The following is a 19,006-nucleotide window of genomic DNA, read 5'->3' on the forward strand; positions in this document are numbered from 1 at the left end:
TAGAGAGAGTATCAGGATGTTCCGACCCTAGGACTCGCGTGGATATCCCTAGAACCTGCTCTTGTATCTCTTCTGCGTCCTTCCATCGCCCCTGCTGGCTATATGTTGATGCTAGGTCGGCCATGCTTGACAGGGTATCAGGATGCTCTGGCCCTAGGACTTGCTTTCGAATCCCTAGAACCTGCTCTTGCATCTCTCCTGCATCCTTCCATCGCCCCTGCTGGCTATATGTTGATGCCAGGTGGGCCATGCTTGAGAGGGTCTCAGGATGCTTTAGCCCCAAGACTTGCCTTCGAGTCTGTAGAACCTGCTCGTGTAGCTCTTTTGCTTCACTCCACCGTCCTTGTTCGTGGTACGTTACTCCTAAGTCGTCCATAGCAATCAGAGCCGACAAGCCGTCATCACTTCTTTCTTTCTTTTCCAAGTTCCACAGATCCTCAAATAGCACTACTGCTTCATTGTATCTTCCATCTGCCCGCAGGCATCTCCCAACAGTCCGAATCAGTTTTATGTAATTTTTTTGTTCTGGCTTGAGAATTTTTTCACTAATCAGCGAAAGGGCATGGGGCAAATACTCCCTCCACGTCTTTTGATTTTTATAATCGTCGTCCGGGAATGCTTGGCTAAAGTGATCAGCTGCCTTGTGTATGTGCAAACTAAATTGACCCTGTTTTCTCAGCCAATTCCGAGTGGAGAGATAGACAAGTCGATGGACACTCAGCGCATAGCCTTTAGCTTGCTCGCTCACAAAGGAAAAGGCTTTGAGAAGACCAACTGCATCAATTCTCTCTTTCTTTGAGGGGCCCTCAGGAAGTAAGGATTGCGGGATGTCACGCGGATTTATGCACGCCATGAACGATAAATAATCCGCTGCGAGTGGACTCAGCTGCTGAATCTGTCGAAACGAGATTAACCAGGTAGTAGCAACCGGGTTCAAAATCTCCTGATACCGCCCTTGATCTTCAAAGTTCTCACTTAGTAACGCAATGACATCTGGCTCTTGCTCATGTAAGAGCGTGATATAATCACTAAGCTCAATGTCATTAGAATTGATGTATGCCGCTGCCTGGGTGATCGCCAACGGGAGGAACACAAGCTGTTCCAGCAGAACAATGGTTTCCTCTTTATCATCAAGCAAGTCTTGTCTTATCAGTGTCTTTTCAAGCATCTTCACTCCAGTCGCGGCATCTGGCTCAGACACACTGACTACGGAGGATGATGCTAACTTCACCGCGAGCTTTCGGTTACGAGTGGTGAATAGGATCCGGCCGTGCTCGCTTTGGGGTAGAAAGTCTGTCAGAGCTGTCGTGACAGAACTACCTCCAAGCCACATGTCCATATCATCCGCGTTGTCGAAAACTAGAAGCCACTTCTGGGTTTTGGTCTGACTGAAGTAGGCCTTGATATGCTCTTTTACCTCGGCGGGCTTGATTCCTTGCATCCCAAGTGCTTGTGCGATAGCCATGTAAGCTTGTTCAACACTCGCGTGGCTTGTACACGGGATCCAGAATATTGAATAGTTATAAGCCCTCTCTCGTATGCGATAAGCCAATTCGATTGCAATCTGAGTCTTTCCAACCCCACCAAGTCCACAGATGGCGAGCCTGGAATGCCCAATCTTGATCCATTCCTCGACCTCTCGAAGTTCTTCTTCGCGACCCACAAATCCAAGGTTCCTGTAGAAGGGGACCATCCAGTGGCGCTTTTCAGGCACTGATACCCTTATATCAGCATTCTTATCTTGAGGGACCTGCATGAACACAGCTTTTGCATAGGCAGCGGCAGCAAATGCAGCATATGGTTGCCACTCTTTGTTTTTATGAGAATCGCAATAGTCACAGATGCCTCGTATAACAAGTGATGGGATCTCATCCATAAGTCCAGCAGCCTCCATTTCAAAACACAGGATATCGAGCTCTTGAGCAATCCAATCACGTGCCATAGCGTCTTTCATCACCTGATTTGCAGAAGCGACCAGGCCGTAGTGGATCTGAGGCTCTTTGGCTTCCCGCTCAGGGCGGTCCACTCGCTGGCTCGGATCACATGTTGAGCAGGTCGGGTTATTGCTACTGTGATTGTATGTCGATTGAAAGAGCAAATCCTCAGGTGGTCGTGGAAACTGTCCGCGTACTTCCTCTTTCTGAAGGTAGCTGGCCATGGTTTCGCTGAGTAAGCCTTTTCCAAGGATTGAGTCGCTCTCTATCTGAGCAATTACTTTAAGTAATAAAGAAGGAGGCTTGTTGAGCGATCCTGTGCGATTGAATCGTCCGGTTTGAAGTGTCTTGCCGTAGTCATACTGAATAACGCCGCTTGAAGTGTCAGTGGGCTTGCTAACCACGATATCGCCAAGGCGTATATCAGGATTTGCCTTCGGAACCCCTCCTCCAACGCCGACCATCAGCCCAAATCGAATATTGTGGTAGGTCGACGTGAGGTGGGAGACGGCAGCAGTCGCAGATGTTGTCCCATAGACACCAGCAGGGAGACATGCAACCACGACATTATGACCGCTAATACTCCCGAGTGTGTAGACGTTATGGTCAGATTTCGGCTGGGTTAGTCGAGGATGGACCTCGTCCAGAAATACTTTTGCGGCTGCCAACTCCACTGGCAAGGCGCAGATCCAGGCGACTGTGTACGAGGCGTGCGTGAAGGTCATTTCAGAGGCCAACCGTTGGGGTAGTAGCTAATGCCAGGTAGCACTCGGTCCGCTCCGTTTATCAAAAGACTCAGTTCAACCCGAAGTAGGGGATTGAAAGGCAAAGACGAATTAAGAACTGAGATCACAGCCGCGAAGCTGTCACATGATAAGACCAATCACAGGCTTGAGAATATATATCCAATAAAGGTAGAGCATAAAATACGTGCAAAGCAAGCTACTTACGAAGTGAATTAAGCAATAATGCGGAAATTACAAGCAGGCTCAGGCGTCATCAAATCGCTTTCACTGTGAATAGAAGCAGATGGGTTTCTGGATGACTCTTTCAAAGATTAAGGGTTGATGTTCTGATGTCTTGGCGACGGGCTCTGCTGAGGGGCTGCCCCGCTCTCCGATTAAAGCCTGAGGCAGCAATAGATTGCTCCATTTGCACAGCTCTTTCTTCACAGGTTTCCATTTGATGTTCTTGGTAGACGTAAATTGTTTGAGATCACTCTGATTTCTCTCATTGACGGACACGGTGAGCTTTGCGCTTTCGTATCGTGCCCGCAGGTTTTTCTTCTTTTTGGCTTGCAGTATCTCCTCAAGGCCTCAAGGGCACCTTTCAGACACTCATCCCAATATTCGCTAGGGGCTACGACCAGGTCTTTAACAGTAGGACCACCTGCCCGCTTGTTATTGATTCTAAGTACCCACTTGATTGTGTAGCACACATATTGTGGTACTGTACTTCAAAGATACAACATTTACAGCTTTACAACTTAACGAAACAGCGGCCTCAAAGTACGGGCTGACCATGGCTGAATGCGCGTTCTGGTGGCTGAGGCATCATTCTGCGCTGCGGTTTGCGGTTGATAGTGGACCAAGTGAGAGGTGGAATGATGGAATTGTCATTGGGGTTAGTAGTGTCGAGCAGCTGGAAAGGGACTTGGTGGACCTGGAGAAGGGGCCTTTGCTGCGGGATGTTGTTGAGGCGATGGAGGAGGCTTGGGCGTTGACAAAGGGAGAGGCCGTGAAGTATTGGCATGGAAAACTCGAGTATGAGTACGACATATAAAGACTTTGTTTGAGAAAGGATATACCAGGAGAGATTTTCCAGCGTCAAGAAGCTTTCGCAATGACGAATGATATACACTTTATGCGACAAGCACAGAAATCCGAGACTACGACTGAAGGGGCAGATGACTCTTCTCATATGACGAAATCTGCCTCCTAAGCTCTTCAGCTCTATGAAGAAGTACAAAATGATTCATATTAAGCTTCAGGAAAACTTTGATACCCCAGAATCCAGCAATCGGAGTCTACACCCGGGCTTCCGGTTAGAGAAGTACCCTGTACTCTGCAGCTCGGGGGGGCGTCAGGCGTTCTCGGCCCGCCCCGCCATTTCTTTCCTCGGGTTCCTCCACCGGTGAGATGACTGGAACTTCTGATCTTTAAATCTTCGCTCGAATTCCACTTTCCACTCTTCACCTTTCACCTTTCAACTCTTCATACTACATCTACTATGCGCATCGCACGAAATTCATCTAATATCGCAATGACAGCTACGTCTGACTCTCCATCCGAAACCACAATTAACACCAACATCGCCATAACAATGGGCCCCCGCACCCTCCCCGCGTTCTTCTCCTCCCTCGCGCGCTCCTCAACAACCGGCGCCCCAAAACGCTGGACACTCCTGCGCAACCTGAAAAGCGAAAACGTCAATGATTTAACGGGCGACCTACATGGGACAGCAACATTGGCGCCCCTCCCTCCATACTCCGTCAGCACGCAAAACCAAACCCACGACCAAGCACAAGGCCACCAAGACCTCCTCTACAGCGAAGAAGGCTCGCTCCCCGCATCTTTCGGCCCCGGACTCCGCTGGACAAAGAAATACATCTGGCGTCTTTCCCCCTCGGGGAAGATAAGCGTATGGTTCGTAAAAGTCGATAAGAATTACACAGACGGCGAGGAAGAAGCAGACTACCTCTTCCACGAATTTAATGTCGATTCGGCAATTTCGACGTCGGATGATCTGGATACGTTTGATGTCTCTGCTAGTGTTGCTGCGATTGAAGCCTCGGGGGTAAATATGGAGCAGTTTGTTGTTGCGCCGGTTCCACCGCCAGCATCAGGGACTGCTTCGACGAGAACGAGGGTTATTTCGGCGCGCGGGAATCATCTTTGTATTGATGATATGTATCGCACTGCGTATTCGTTCCGGATTGATGAGCGGAGCGGAGAGGTGCTTAGTTGGGCGAGTCGGCATGTTGTGAAGGGGCCGAAGAAGGGGCAGGATATTGTTAATTTTTATACCAGGGCGGAGTGACAATGATACCAAAAGACGGGAGGGGTTATGGCTTATTTTGATCTGGATGGGAGTTAGGAGGCGTTTATGGCTTTGTTTGTGGCTTTTTAGTTCCAATGGAATAGTACTGTGCTAAAGGGGGGATTTTGCTGGGATTGAGATACTATGTTCCTTTCATTTTCTGGTTATTCAACTCAATACACCGAATCCTTTGAAGCTGTACCAATCATATACACTCATCCTTCTCACAATGTGTATATAAAGTCCGGCTTCTTGTCGCCCAACATGCGAATCTCGCTCTGGTCCAACCCTTCAACCCAAGCATCCCTGTCACCCCGTCTCCTCTTCGCATTCTCCCGTCGCAGCAAGAGATACTGCAAGACAGAACCCCCAAGCTGGAACAGGACCAAGTAAGCCAGGACCGTCCCGTGGCCAGGATAATAATCTGGCTTGTCGGCGCCACGATAGATATTCGACGAGACAATGCCATTCAAATTGCCCCATCCAATCACGAAACCTAGCGTAACGCCGCGCTTGTATACGCCCTCGACGTTGTTGCTTGTCCAGGAAATAGTGTTTGAGATGGCAGGGTAGATGCCCATTGCGCCCAGGAACGTTCCTGCGTATTTGGCGCCAGGAGATTTTGCGCCTAGGAGCATTGCAAAGCCGGTTATACCGAGGAGGGAGACGAGCATGTTGCAGATGCCGCGCTGGCGTGTGCGGTCTGCGATGAAACCGACGGCCACTGTTAGGATTGCGGCGGCGGCGTAGGGTGGAACGCTAAGGAGCTGGGCGTGGATGCTTGTGTAGCCCTGTCGTGAATCGGTTAGTATTGCGCAGTGATAGCTCATTGGAGTAGAGGACTCACCAGCTCATTGATGATGGTCGGCACAAACAAGGAGAAAGCATAAAGACACCCATCCGCACCCATATAGGTCATCATCCCGGTATATGTTTTCCAGTCGCGCAAGCTGCTCCAGAAGTACGCCATCTTGAACTGTTCGTGCTCTGCACTTGCCTGCTGGTCCTCGGCCAAACGCCTCAAGACACGTTTTCGATCGTCCGGCGATAGGAACTTTGCCTCATCCGGGAAGTCGTACACCATCCAGAATGACAAAACACCAACGACTATCGTCGCCAGACCCTCCAGGATGAAGATCCAAGCCCAGCCTTCCTTACCGCCAATTCCGTCCATGAGTGCGATCGCTGCGGCAAGAAGACCACCGAAGGAGCCGGCCAGCGCGGCGGCGGAGAAGAAGATTGCCATGCGCACACCGAACTCAGAGCGCTTGTACCAGCATGAGAGGAAGTAGCCGACACCGGGGAAAAGACCGGCTTCTGTTAGGCCGAGAAACCAACGAACAGCCATGAGGCCGGCCCAGTTGTGGACGAAACCCATGCACATCATGCAAATTCCCTATATAGCCAAAGAAGTCATTATGATTGTTGCGATAATGAAATAGGTAAAAGACGCACCCATAGCACCATGATGATAGGGATGAAGATGCTGGGTCGAAGACGTTTGAGAAGAACATTCGTCAGAGGCTCGAAGACTGAATACGAGACAAAGAAGATTGTCAGGGCAGCATTGTATTGACCGTCACTCATGCTGAGGTCCTCTTGTAGATCCACGAGCTTCGCATTGCCGATGTTAGTTCTGTATTTGTTAATAGCCGCAGCTTGCGCTCGCGATGCGAAAGCACTCACCGGTCCAAAAAGGAAATGAGGTAGAGCAAACTCAGCCAGGGAACCAGCTTGAGATCGAGTTTCCAGAGTAGGCGGCGATCCTGTTGCGTTCGCGTTAGCAGAGCAAGCCCAATTGACGGCCATCGTCCGACTGCAGGAGTCTTACAATCTTCGCCCGCTCCTCGGCGCTGAGCCCCTCATCAGGATCTTCAAATTGTGCTAACTTCGACTGGTGATGGCTATCAGGTGCTGAAGTGACCTTTTCAAGATCAGAGGTCTTTGATGAGTCCGCCGCCATATTGCATCGAGGAATCGCGTAAGCTCGAGAGATACGAGAGAAATTTGCAATCGAGTGCCGAACAAGGGATGCTTTTCAGCGGGAATTAGAAATCACAAGGACAGGGGGGGCCCTGGCTCTTAAGAGGGATTTCCTTCATATGCATGATCTATACCACGGTTGGGCAAATAGTGGCTGATCTCGGGGATTTTCGCGCAATGTGACCATTATCACCAGCCCTAGTGTCGGGGGCCGGACTAACAGTGCTGCAGAAAGAGGAGAGCCGGAGACATTCCGTGAGAGGGTGAGATAACCCTGAATTCGGTGAAGATGGGAGCAGTGGTTGACGCGGGGTCGAGTCATCCTGTCATAGTCGAATAAGAAATCGTGGAGAAGCTTCAGAAGGAAGAACCGTGGATGCTCTTGGCCGGAAGGAAGCTGGGCAAGGCGCCTGGGCCACTTCCCCGCACGACAAGATTGGCAGCTTACCTACCTACTAGACCCTTCTTATCTATCAGTCGGCTTCTCTACATTGCGCATAAGCCGAGTCGCGGACATGCGCCGATGTATTGAAACCAATAACATCATTTGATTTGATTCTAAACAAGCAAAAAACCACAGATAAGCAAACAACAAGTCATCCATGTCATCGCGCGTATATAACCTTCCATCAATTTAGTACTCCCTCTCCACAGTGGTCTGCTCATACACATGCAGACTGTACTTTGCAAACTGACTTCTCTCTCGTAGTCTGCGTCCATAGTGCCGGAAGACGAAAGGTATCGGACAAAAGACAATTGCCCCTGCAGCAAGCACTGATAGAGCGATATTTGCCCCCAGAGCTCCAAACAGTTTAGGCGCAATCACCGGAAAACCCGACGCGAGCAAGGAGCGCGCAAGGGACATGGACGCAAAAGCGCTGGCTGCGTAGCTATGATAGCTATCCGCGAGATACCCTGCCAACACAGTCCCAAACTCATTGATCGCGAAACCAACGAAGAAGAGTGGTATCAGGGTCACAAACCAATGCACACCCTGTACGATCGGCGGTACCATCCAGGCGAACCACCACAGCCCAATTGCTAGAAACGGTGCGCCCAAAGCAATCCCAGCCAGCTTGTTTTCTGGCACTAAGGGGAGGCCGTCTTTGTACCGTTGTGCTGCGACGCGTTGATCCATCAACCGAACGAGAATGCTGGGTAGGAAACCGAGGCCGATTGCAAAGAAAGGCAAGTTGGATTCTTTTAGTCCAAAGCCCATGGACTCGTAAATTGGGGGCAGCGATTCGGTGAACAGGTACATAAGCGCAACGCTGCAGCCGCTCATCAATGAACACGCAAAAACGATCGGCTCAGTAAAGAACAGTCGAAGTGGTCGAAGAAGACTTTCGCGCACGAAGACACGGAGCTTGGGTGTGTCGTCGGGGTTAAGAGCTTGGAGGGTCATGTCGCCTGTCACCTGACGAAGCCTCGCGACTTCCCAAGACAGAAGCAGTGACGGACGCGACTCTCGGATTGCCAGCAGCATCAGAGAAACACACCCTGTCACAATGCCTGAGATGTAGAACACCCACCTCCTGGTCAATGTCAGTACTGAGCTATTCTTTCTTACTTCAAGTGACTGACCAGCCTAGTGCGGCAGTGATATATCCGCTCATCACAGGTCCCATATTCACCGCGAAGTTGGCGACCACCATATACGCAAAGACAAGCCAGATGCGGTCCCGCGCATTGAACATGTCCTCGATACTTCCGGTGATGATAACGGTGGGAACAGAGGAAACCAACCCTGTCAGAGCTCGTCCGGCGACCATCGCTCCTAATGAAGGCACGGCTGCTATCACAACACTGAAGATGCTAAACAATGCAGTGCTGAGTATGTAAAGCTTTTTTCTCCCGAACGCTTCCGAGTAAGGTGGAAAGACGATGTTTCCCACGGCTTGCGCCAATGAATACCTAAACATCATAAGTCCACGGCTCGTTCGCCCAAACAACATGGTTGAGCATGCTTGGAAAAACATACGTTGAGACGAAAAGAAATACGGCAAAAGTCAGATCGATCCCGAACTCATGCTGTGCATCTTTCGCTGCCGTTGCCTGCTAGAATGAGTATGCATACAACAAATAAGGATATGGAGAAGGATGCTCCAGGGAATCATTACATACTCCAGATGCGTTTATCGCGGTCCTAATCAAGGAAAATCGAGAATCAGCAACCACTCCCGGGTGGTACATAACAAGGGCTACTTACGTATAGAATTCGAGGAAAATGATCAAGCCAATATCGTACATCTTTCGGATAGTCGGCCAGTTCCTTGGATGGTTCCGGTTGGTGTTCGCCCAGCGAACATATTGCCCGTCCGGTGTGAGCTCCAGCTCGAGCTCCTTTAAGGCAACCTGGAGCACAATATCCTCTTCTTTCTGGTCGCAGTCAGACATTTTCGTGTACCTGAGAGAACTGAGACAAACGGACAGATTCTAGAGTACAAGTACGCTCGCTTCGACTTCAAGGGGTGCAATTAGAATCCACCGCTGCATGTCGAAGACACGAAACGCAGTATGATCAACATGCTTGACCGTTCCATTCCCCCACTATGAAGGTTTGAAAAGCCTCAATACTTGATGTGGTTGCTCGTTGATTGCGACATTACCCCTACCATGGGATAACCATCGGTCAATGACCTGAACGCATATGGAAGGGGCCGCAGCGACGGAGACCTCTAATAGCCGGGGGTTGATGAGGAAAAGAGGAAAGAGCATACCCAGGATTTGGGTTTTGGAATGCTTGACGGTTGGGAGAAAGCACCCGGGAACCTGACTAACACCAGATTGGGCCAGAGCTCTCTGGCCATATCGCGCGCGCTTGCGCGAAGCCTGTTTTTCACATTCTTGTCTATAAGTCTTAAGCGAGCCACTGTCCCTGAGCCTGGGATAGGGTTACAGCCTTACGAAGCTCACTCGAAGGCGCTCCTACTGGAATGCGAAATGACGATAGTATGACAAAAAGTTGGCTTGGATCGGTTAAAAACGGTCATCAGTGACTACTGCATCAACGTGTGAAGCGATCCATTTCAGCGAACTCATGCTCTGGGCTCAGTGCCTCGACTCATGACTCAAGAGACCCGGCCACGCGTCCGACGACATGCGCGAAATGCGGCATGACCTGGGCCCGCGCTAAATGCTATTTTGCGCCTCATTCTAACGGCTCAAGACCTCGTGGAACCATTGCCCAGCCCTCTGCTCCAGCCGAGTAAATTAGCGTATGGTTGGAATGGAAGAACGACTCCCAAGCGCATTCCGGGGAGTGGCGGGCGGACTAAACCACTGATACCCTCGGCTTTCCTGCTTCCACCAAATTATCCCATATATCTGAAGGATTAGCTCGGTATAATGAAGAGCACTTTGCGATACTTGGAACTTTGGTGATTCTTACGTTCGAACAACTTTCCCAATGTTCCTTCCACGCATGCCACATTTCAACACTCGGCAGGACGATGCTTAGCATTACACAAAGTTTGCCCAAGAGGCGCCGCGGAAGCTTGACTAGTGCCATTGGCGAATCCTTCGCCCTTCAATTTCTATGTTCGAGTCGCCAAGTCACACCACGTCTTTCCAAGGTGGACCCGTTGGTTCAGGTCACATCAGCATCTCAAGCGAGTCTTTGATGCTGCTATTAGAGCATTTGCACGTGTACGCCACTGCATAGCGATGCGCACGAGTAGACTGAAATTGTACCCCCCAACGGAAAGCGAGTCAGACTAGTGGCCACCTGCAGGGTAAACTCTGAGATAAGATCGCGCTCAGGGACCGGACTGGCCAGCGAGCCTCGAAATGAATCTGATTTGATTATCAGATAACAATCAGATAACCCGGACCCACGGCAGGAGCCACCAACTGCGGGCTTTTGCGACCCCCATCCACGGACCACACGCCTGCTCGGGCAAGCTCGAGCGCCGCTAGAACACTGTGTCTTGCGTCAGCCCAATCACGCCGTTGCTTGTTTTTGGCCCCCTAAAAATCTTCATGACAGGGTGCAAGCGCCGGTCTATAGACAGCGCTAGCCTCGTCTAAATGTCCTGAACATTGACTTCGGAAATGGCGATTTCAGCCTGGACTGGAGACCAGCCCACGTCTTCATCTATTCAGGTCGCGTGGTGGCGGACAAATCCGGTTTTCCATGACCAGTTTCTCTTTCGCGATGGATGTAGTGCAATCTGCGCGCCGAGTTTCGGCCTTGCGGCTGTTTGAAGCTTGCCATCGAATCCATTCCCATGAATTATAGTCTCGTGATCTCCCTACACTTTCTCCCAATCGTTACCCCTCTCAGAACAGTCGATTCAGCCTTGAGCTTCTTCGAGTCTCAACAATGAGGTTCAGATTCCCATACAAGCACGACGAACTGCCAGTGGATGGCAACCAGCCACCGGCCGACAATGAGGCTTTCGCGGAAAAAGGTGCGGAAAAAGGTGCGGAATCCCGCCCAGCAGAAGTTGGCAATGAAAAGGACAATGGCAGTGATGTTGTCAATGCCGACTTCCAGCATGGTGTTCAGGCAGCCCAGGCCATGACCCAGGTCTGGTCATTTAGCCATATTGTCGCGGCCTACATTTTGTGAGTTACTTGCATCCTAGTCTCATGAGACTACGACAAGAACAGAATACTAACAGAACCCTAGAATTTGGATCATTCACTTCATCATGGCCTTTGCTTCTGGCATGATTTCCAACCTGACGCCGTTCGTTACCAGCGCATTTGCCGAGCACTCTTTGACAGCCACAACAAGCATTATCTCATCTCTAGCTTCGGGCTTGATCAAGCTTCCGTATGCTAAGCTGATGGATATATGGGGTCGTCCTCAAGGTTTTGCAGTGATGGTCTTCAGCATGACTATCGGCTTGATCATGATGGCGGGCTGCAAGAACGTGGAGACATACTGCGCCGCTCAGGTCTTCTACCAGATTGGATACACAGGGCTCGACTTCACAATGACCATCTTCATTGCCGATACCTCGAAGCTAAAGAACCGAGCGTTCTGGATTGCATTCGTTGCCTCTCCCTACATCGCCACCGTTTGGGCCTACGGTCCTGCCGCAGACAGCACCCTGTCCACCATCGGTTTTCGCTGGGGTTTCGGCATCTGGGCGATCGTTGTCCCCGTGGTTTCAGCCCCCCTCTTCTTCCTCTTCTACTACAACCAGCGCAAAGCCGAGAAGATGGGTCTGATCCCCAAGCACGAATCCAACCGCACAAAACTGCAATCTGTAATCCATTACACCAAGGAATTCGACCTAATCGGCATCTTCATTTTCGCCCTCGGCCTCGCCCTCTTTCTCCTTGCCTTCAACCTCTATACAAAACAAGCCAACGAATGGCGCTCCCCACTGATAATCTGCTTCCTGATCTTCGGTGGCCTCCTCATCATCGGCTTCATCTTCTATGAGAAATACCTCGCCCCCATCACCTTTATCCCCTGGGAACTCCTCAAGAATCGCACAGTCATCTTCACATACACCATGGCAGCAAGCATCTACATCGCCTGGTACATCTGGGACAACTATTTCTACTCCATGCTGCTAGTCGTGTACAACCAAGACGTCACAAAAGCCTCCTACATCTCAAATATCTACACAGTCGGCTCCTCCTTCTGGTCCATCGTCATGGGAATCGTCATCCGCTACAACGGCCGCCTGAAATGGCAAGCCCTCTACTTTGGCGTCCCCATTACGATCCTGGGAGTCGCGCTCATGATCCACTTCCGCCATGCAGGCGTCGACATCGGATACATCGTCATGTGCCAGATCTTCATCGCATTCGGCGGCGGCACGCTCGTCATCTGCGAGCAGATGACCGTCATGGCTGTCTCGCGCCAGCAGGATATCCCCGCCGTTCTCGCGGCAGAGGGAATGTTTGCGAACATCGGTTCAGCCGTTGGATCATCTATTGCGGCTGCAATGTGGACGGGTATATTCCCCAATAAGCTCAAAGAAAACCTCCCCGCGAGTGCGCAGAAGGATCTCGCTACGATCTATGGTAGCGTTGAGGCGCAATACGGGTACCCTGTTGGATCTCCTGAGCGGGACGCGATTAATTTGTCCTACAGCCAGACACAACGGTTTATGCTTATTGCGGCGACTTGTTTGTATTCGATTACGCTTGTCTCTGTGATGCTTTGGAAGGATGTGAATGTTAAGAAGATTCACCAGGTCAAGGGACGGGTGTTCTAGATGGGTGTTTTGGGTGCTTGGAGCGGGCTCGAATGGGACACTTACCTACCTAGAGTAGTGGTGTTCCGGAGCTCTGCTCTCTAGGGAGGATTGACGATGTATGCATAAAAACAGTAGATACCTTACTGCTCGTGATCATGTGCCGTGATATTATGAGACACATCTCGGAGAGAAATCCTACTTAATGACTATACACCCGCGTTCACTTGTACGCTTGCTGAACCTCGTATGTGCGCACTTCTTGTACCTTTCTACTTCAGAGGATGTTATAGCAGAGCGGGCACTTAAGCCGAATGAGATATCATTCCTTATATACTGTTGTTGTGTCTCCGTGTAATTATATATATGTCAAGCCCTAAGGAACATAATATGCTCCGAGCAGAAGAATATCTACGAAGGCATGGAGTCGTGGGGAACTACTAAAAGCGTTCCGATTTTTTATCAAGGTACGTCAGCATCATTTTGAAACAGTTCTAAGATTATGAGAGTGATTGGTTTGAATAAAAGAGTTTTGCGGCTCAAGCGATTCAATTGTTTATGTTTTCTGAACATCAAGATAGTAGGGTATTATCATAGAGTCATAGTCATTATGCGTGCAGGAGATGAGATCGAAAACCAGCAAGAAGCCAGACTCGCCAGATGAGGCTTGAAGCAGTGATTCGGTAGAAGGATGTAGCTTTTGGATTCCTTTTTCAACATGTTGTGTTCGCACGAAATTGATGTAAGACTGCAAAACACTCGTTTGACCCCTGCCGAAAGAAAAAATGCAAAAGAAACCGAGAAATTACGGATCCTACTCCCAAGCCGCATGCTGAGCATCGTTTTCTCCCATCACACTCCCATTTTCCGACGGCGAGCCATCTTGCTTCAAGAATCTGAAGTGGCACTGCCCCAAGGTTGGATGAGTCCTCAGCCAATCGAAAACTGTGGCGGCACCCTTAACCGACAGCATCTTCACGTCAACTTCACCATACGCAGGGCCGTCACTGATGCTCTCCAGCTGCATAGCGTATCTGAGGAACGGGTTGGTGAGGACGCGGGTCAGTTCCATCTTAAGCGTCGGCCTGGTGTGAAATACGCCGATGGTGCGGGTGTATCCCTTTTCTTTGATCAGACGCTCTGTATCGGCGGGCATTGGATAGGTTGGCGTGTGAACTGGCACAAGCTTTCCAAATGGTAGAGTATACACTTTGTTTGCAACTCCGACCACGAACTTGAGAGCGTCCTCTTGAGTAACAAACGTGATCATGACGGTGTTATAGCCGGTAATGGCACTTGTCTCGGCGAGTCGAGCAGAGTAGATTTCACCGACGATGGATGGAAGGATCTGACCGAGCTTTTGATCAGGATGAAGCTCATCGATGCGGATAGTCCGGTACACGTCAAGATCGGAGACCGATGGGCTGTAGCGGAGGCCGTACTGGAAGACCCAGAGTTCGGAGTAGGGCTGACGGGCGACAAGCATATTGGAACGGTTGTTAAAGGCGTCGAGCTCTTCATCGGCGTCATCAAAGACACTGGATCCCTTCAAAGCCCAAGATATCTTTCCACCCCACTTGACAATAGACGGAATGAGGTATATCTCCTCTGTCTCGGTACTTGTGTTTAGGAAGGTCGCGTCGTGAGGGTGGCGTGGTGATAACGCCAGACGCGGAGGGCACTGAGGTGAGGGAATTAAACAGTCAACATGGACATTACATGAGATGGTTGCGTTATGCCATAGCATACCTTGGGATCCAACACAGTTATCTTCAAGTCATCGGCAAGATTGCCCAACAAATCCATCTGTCCTTCCATGAAAGGCGGGGCATTCTCATTCTGCAGAGACTTCAGAAAAAGTGGGCGGAGGGGTTGAATTTGGATATCTTCATTTCGGTCATCAAGAAGGCCCGTAGCGTATGTGTACGGGTTGTATGCCATTGTGCCCTTGTCCTCCGTTCCTTGTGCGCGATGACGCAGGCCGCTGGATTTTGATCCAGAAAGTGAAAGGTGCGTGAGAGACAGGACGCGAGTATTGATAAAGAACAGGAAAATGCAGAAGATCACATAGATGGGCGTGATGAGGGAGAAGGAGAGGAGCAGGAGCGTGGAGTTGGTCAGTCCGCCGTTTACGCGGAAGTCTGAGACATCGCATCCGTCCATTTTGGGAAGGAGGCAAGCCACAGGCACAGTGAGAGAGCGTTGCTACGGTGAAGGAGAAGAGAAAGAGAACAAGGGAAGCAAGTGAGGATTATATAGTCTCCGCTTGGTGTCTTGCAGTACTTTGCTATCTGGGATGAGGTAAATAAGAAGCTTGAATGAAGGCATGCAACCAAAAGATATATATTCCAGAACAATCCACGAGAAATGAAGTATCATTGAAATAAGGTAAAGAGATAAATGAACAGGTGACTTTCCTCTGAAGCTTGTACACGAGAGGCCTCTCTCCCAATTACGTTCGACGCTACCTAATGCGCTACGGATGTCGTCGAGTGCTGGACGGAAATAAAACAGCAATGTCATAAAGTAACTTCAACAGTCTCCCATTTGTAATGTAAACAAAATACCTGGCGTTGAACTACGAACCTCAAGACAGCTTGGCAACTTACCCGATGAACTCTCCCTGCGCAAAAGCAATCCATGGCAAATTAGCATCCCAACATCTTTGCATCAACGTACGAGCGCTCTGGATCTAGAATCAAGTCAGTATACTCTGAGAAAAAGCCCTCTTGTTGCAACATACCTGCTTCATCCCAGTTCCCTCCAGTACTTCCAACCGCTCTTTAATCTCGTTCCTTTGCCCAAAATCTTGCGTTTCGCACCCCGCCGTAAAAATTGGAAACAAGACTCCTGCCTCAACAGCTGAGCCAGACCTGATCGTGGTTACTGATTGCATAAGCCCACTTAAAGCATCTGAAACCTCGCAAGAGTCAGGAAGGCTTCCCCGGACGCGGCAATGGAGATGGAGTAGGCCAGCGTATCGGAAGGCTCGATCGACAGCAAGCATATCCGAAGACTCCAAGTCTTGGTAGTGACGTTCGAGAGCGTGGGCTTGAGTTTCAAGTATCTCCCAGTCGGATAACAGAGCTTCCGCTTTTAGGACCACGTCAGGGGCGGGCTGCCAATCCAGCAAGAAGTTGCCATCGCCGTCGAATCGTTCATTATCGCATTGGTGTACTAGACCACCAAGCCGCATTAGAAAGAGGCCAGTCCGAGGAGTAAAGCCAGTGAAGCAGTCAACTGCAAACTCATCCCAGTCTTCACCGGAAGTGCATGTATTCAAAACAGAGTAATACGCCAGAAGAGGTGGCTGATGGTGTCGAGACGAGAGCGACCCTATAATATCCAGATAACCGAGCCAGCGGGTGAGGAATGCACCGACTCGATTTCCAGGGTAGAGAATTTGGCCTTGGCGAGCGAGAAACAGGTCACGGGCAAGCTTGAGGTGGCTTTGCCACGGGATAGGAACTTCAAAAGTACTCGGCGAAACAATTTTCAAGGAGAGCAACATGATAGCAGTGGCGAGGTGACTGTCGGTTGTTTTCTTCTGGGTATCCTCTAGTGCAATACGCAATGACGGGAAAACGTTGCTCACCCAGTGCGCAATTCGATTTGCGGGTTCAGGATGGCCCAAGAACCTCGCGCGGTGACTTGCCGAGTAAGCTAGCATCAAATTGAGGAGATTTTCATCGCCAATTGCCACTGTTTTGTTAGCACAGGTCTCAATGCGAGAAGAAGAGCCGTCTTACTAGAAGGCAATACAGATTTGAATGGATTGTCCCCACAATCGTGAGGAACCAGGACTCTTGCAGTATGGTTGAGGAAATGATGGAAGTACATCAAGTTGATGGGAATTCGCAGAGACGTTGGGAGGGGGGAAATGTAGCGAGGAATGTCAATGGACACAGGCGAAGCATAGTAATTATACTTGCAGCCACTAGTCATTTCGCGATCCTTTCCTGCTTGCGCTCCTGGGCTAGATACTGTGCTTGATCCGTGGGACTGAATTGTACCCAGTGCGCTACTGACATCAATCGCCGAATGGTCATCATTATTTCCCAAGTCCATGTCCGGAAGACCGGGGTCTATACCGTAGTGGTCAGTCACAGTAGTAAGATAAGCGTGCCATTTTTCGGAGTTGGAGAGACCACGATTCTCATCGAAGGAACGGTGACCACTAGGGCGGCGTGCGTAGAGAGATTGGGACCTGGTATGTCTGGGTCCAGGGGTACCGTCCAAAGCTCCAGGTAGATTTCCAGGAGACCCTTGATCTCTGGGTGTTCCGTTTGTGAACAGGCTGGTGTCCGGTGACAGGGGAGAGAGCGCCTCATAAGAGTTTGAAGGACTGCACGTATTGCAGTCAGAGACATCAGTAGTTCCTGTGTCCCCAGAAGGTGATCCAGAGAAATTTGGATAGACACCAGTTTGTGCAAACAGAATATCACTTGAAGCATGCCCAGAAACATCTACTTCTTGTCGAACCGACGATATGGGCTGTGAGATTATGCCAGAATGAGGCTCAAAATTCAACAACGCGGAGATGCTGGTGCTTATCTCCGGTGACGGCAGATATTGAGGGTTGGCAAACGCATTCGATGCGCAGTTGACTGAATTGTCATTATTGGCTGGCAAGCTGGGCCAAGCGGTAACATCCTGGTCTCGCGACAGATCCATGTCTACTGGAGCTCTATCGGTTGTACGGTGGGTTGAATTAAGAGACTGGTCAAGGACAGTCGGATGAGCTTGGATATCATGTAACCTGCTAGGGTACGTGCTTCCTATAGTCATCTCCCCTGCGAGCCCAGTATCCCAGAGCGGCGAGTCCGCTGGTTTGTCCGGCGACGAATTCTCCTCAAAACCACTAGCCTTGAACGAACGAATGGGACTGGCTTGGTGAGTTTGGAGTAGAGCCGGAGGTGACAAGGGAAATGAGAAGGAAATGCCACTAGACTGGGAGCCAGGTGAATCGACGGAGGATCTTCTTCTAGTCCTCCCACCCCAGTTCAAGCGGATGCTGTAATCGCATGGCTCATTCTGACGTCGGCAATTCGAGCACGATGGCTTTTCCTCCCCGCTATATCTGTGAGATTAGTTTCGCGACAACAAGCATGCAGGATATACAAACCATTTGACCTTCTTTGCCTTACATGGCCTGAATATTCCGTCAGTGTTCGCATCGTCGCTGGATTTTATTGGCTCATGCTTACCAGCAGCCCTTGCGAGATCTTCGTTTAGGCTCGGGGGCACCGGGCCTTCGAGAGCGCGGCATTTGATGCTCAAATCGGAGAATAGCCTTGATTACTTGACGAACTAAGGGTCCGGGGTGAAAGATAGTGCCAACTTAATCTGCGGAGTAAGATCGCCATGCGGTACCTCGATGTAATCAATGCAGGGTTGAATGAGTGAGAAGATCTTTTCCGTCGGCGATTCGGTCTATTGACCCAGGAGGAGAAAAAACGATAGTCGATGTCGTTATGAACGCGTCTGGTAGTCGTACTCATCGAGGTACGAGATATGGCAGGGCTAGCCAAGCAGTTTCTAGGGTTTATGGTGGTGTTTGGCGATGAATATTAGAAGACGGCGCTGTTGTTGCACCTCGCTTTAGAAAGGGCGGAGAGGAGAGCGAGTCACGAGAACCTTCAGATGGTGGTGTTGGCTATACAGAGAGTACTCTCGGCACGACTCCACTACCGTACTTTGACAGATCTCAGAGGCGTATCTATCTGTCAATATTCGACGACGAAGACTGAATGAGACAGAGTCCAATGCACGATAGTCAGACAGGAGAAAGCCAGAAACGAGAAGCAGTTGGAGGAAAAGAGAAGGGCGTCGTTTCATCGAGGCTGCATTGTTATCGCCCTCTATCGGGCCCTTGGAGCAATCACAGCC

The 19,006-nt window shown here is 50.2% G+C and overlaps 6 protein-coding genes across 6 annotated transcripts in view; 2 read left to right on the plus strand and 4 right to left on the minus strand.

The window, feature by feature from the left end:
* The window catches only part of BDV14DRAFT_12503 (violaceus kinesin), a 4,452-nt gene extending 1,487 nt beyond the window's left edge, over positions 1–2,965 (minus strand). The window contains exon 1 of the mRNA XM_073765975.1: positions 56–2,965. Within this exon, the coding sequence (XP_073622317.1) occupies positions 56–2,659 (2,604 nt within the window). The 5' untranslated portion in view covers positions 2,660–2,965. The remainder of the gene's footprint in view (positions 1–55) is intronic.
* A 1,168-nt stretch (positions 2,966–4,133) lies between these two features.
* Positions 4,134–5,052, plus strand: BDV14DRAFT_184845 (uncharacterized protein). Its single transcript, XM_073770574.1, has one exon. It carries the CDS (start codon positions 4,164–4,166, stop codon positions 4,971–4,973), a length of 810 nt encoding a protein of 269 aa, XP_073622318.1. The 5' UTR covers positions 4,134–4,163; the 3' UTR covers positions 4,974–5,052.
* A 33-nt stretch (positions 5,053–5,085) lies between these two features.
* On the minus strand, positions 5,086–9,353 carry BDV14DRAFT_206920 (major facilitator superfamily domain-containing protein; the record flags this gene model as incomplete). The annotated part of the gene is made up of 10 exons (XM_073775028.1): positions 5,086–5,764; positions 5,821–6,369; positions 6,429–6,609; positions 6,660–6,739; positions 6,805–6,877; positions 7,598–8,491; positions 8,541–8,870; positions 8,938–9,011; positions 9,081–9,102; positions 9,166–9,353. 10 exons carry the CDS (start codon positions 9,351–9,353, stop codon positions 5,198–5,200), a joined length of 2,958 nt encoding a protein of 985 aa, XP_073622319.1. The 3' UTR covers positions 5,086–5,197.
* Positions 9,354–11,273: 1,920 nt separating this feature from the next.
* Positions 11,274–13,172, plus strand: BDV14DRAFT_206924 (major facilitator superfamily domain-containing protein). Its single transcript, XM_073775029.1, has 2 exons — positions 11,274–11,525; positions 11,590–13,172. The coding sequence occupies exons 1-2, from the start codon at positions 11,281–11,283 to the stop codon at positions 13,136–13,138; spliced, it is 1,794 nt and encodes a 597-aa protein (XP_073622320.1). The 5' UTR covers positions 11,274–11,280; the 3' UTR covers positions 13,139–13,172.
* Positions 13,173–13,931: 759 nt separating this feature from the next.
* Positions 13,932–15,280, minus strand: BDV14DRAFT_205779 (uncharacterized protein; the record flags this gene model as incomplete). The annotated part of the gene is made up of 2 exons (XM_073774797.1): positions 13,932–14,798; positions 14,867–15,280. The coding sequence occupies 2 exons, from the start codon at positions 15,278–15,280 to the stop codon at positions 13,932–13,934; spliced, it is 1,281 nt and encodes a 426-aa protein (XP_073622321.1).
* Positions 15,281–15,542: 262 nt separating this feature from the next.
* Positions 15,543–18,916, minus strand: BDV14DRAFT_184851 (Zn(II)2Cys6 transcription factor). The gene is made up of 5 exons (XM_073770575.1): positions 18,325–18,916; positions 18,243–18,269; positions 16,867–18,191; positions 15,861–16,819; positions 15,543–15,809 (listed from the first exon to the last, which is right to left on the minus strand). Exons 1-5 carry the CDS (start codon positions 18,384–18,386, stop codon positions 15,723–15,725), a joined length of 2,460 nt encoding a protein of 819 aa, XP_073622322.1. The 5' UTR covers positions 18,387–18,916; the 3' UTR covers positions 15,543–15,722.
* Positions 18,917–19,006: the final 90 nt, after the last annotated feature.

This window comes from Aspergillus stella-maris (assembly GCF_047715825.1).
Source record: "Aspergillus stella-maris strain CBS 113639 unplaced genomic scaffold BDV14scaffold_105, whole genome shotgun sequence".
NCBI lineage: Eukaryota > Fungi > Ascomycota > Eurotiomycetes > Eurotiales > Aspergillaceae > Aspergillus > Aspergillus stella-maris.

Coding starts and splice junctions, on each gene's coding strand:
- BDV14DRAFT_184851 (XM_073770575.1), bottom strand. CDS start 18,386: ATGCCGCGCTCTCGAAGGCCCGGTGCCCCCGAGCCTAAACGAAGATCT. Junction 18,192..18,242: donor AAGGCAAAGAAGGTCAAATG/GTTTGTATATCC, acceptor TCACAGATATAG/CGGGGAGGAAAAGCCATCGT. Junction 15,810..15,860: donor AGGGAACTGGGATGAAGCAG/GTATGTTGCAAC, acceptor ACTTGATTCTAG/ATCCAGAGCGCTCGTACGTT.
- BDV14DRAFT_206924 (XM_073775029.1), top strand. CDS start 11,281: ATGAGGTTCAGATTCCCATACAAGCACGACGAACTGCCAGTGGATGGC. Junction 11,526..11,589: donor ATTGTCGCGGCCTACATTTT/GTGAGTTACTTG, acceptor ACAGAACCCTAG/AATTTGGATCATTCACTTCA.
- BDV14DRAFT_184845 (XM_073770574.1), top strand. CDS start 4,164: ATGCGCATCGCACGAAATTCATCTAATATCGCAATGACAGCTACGTCT.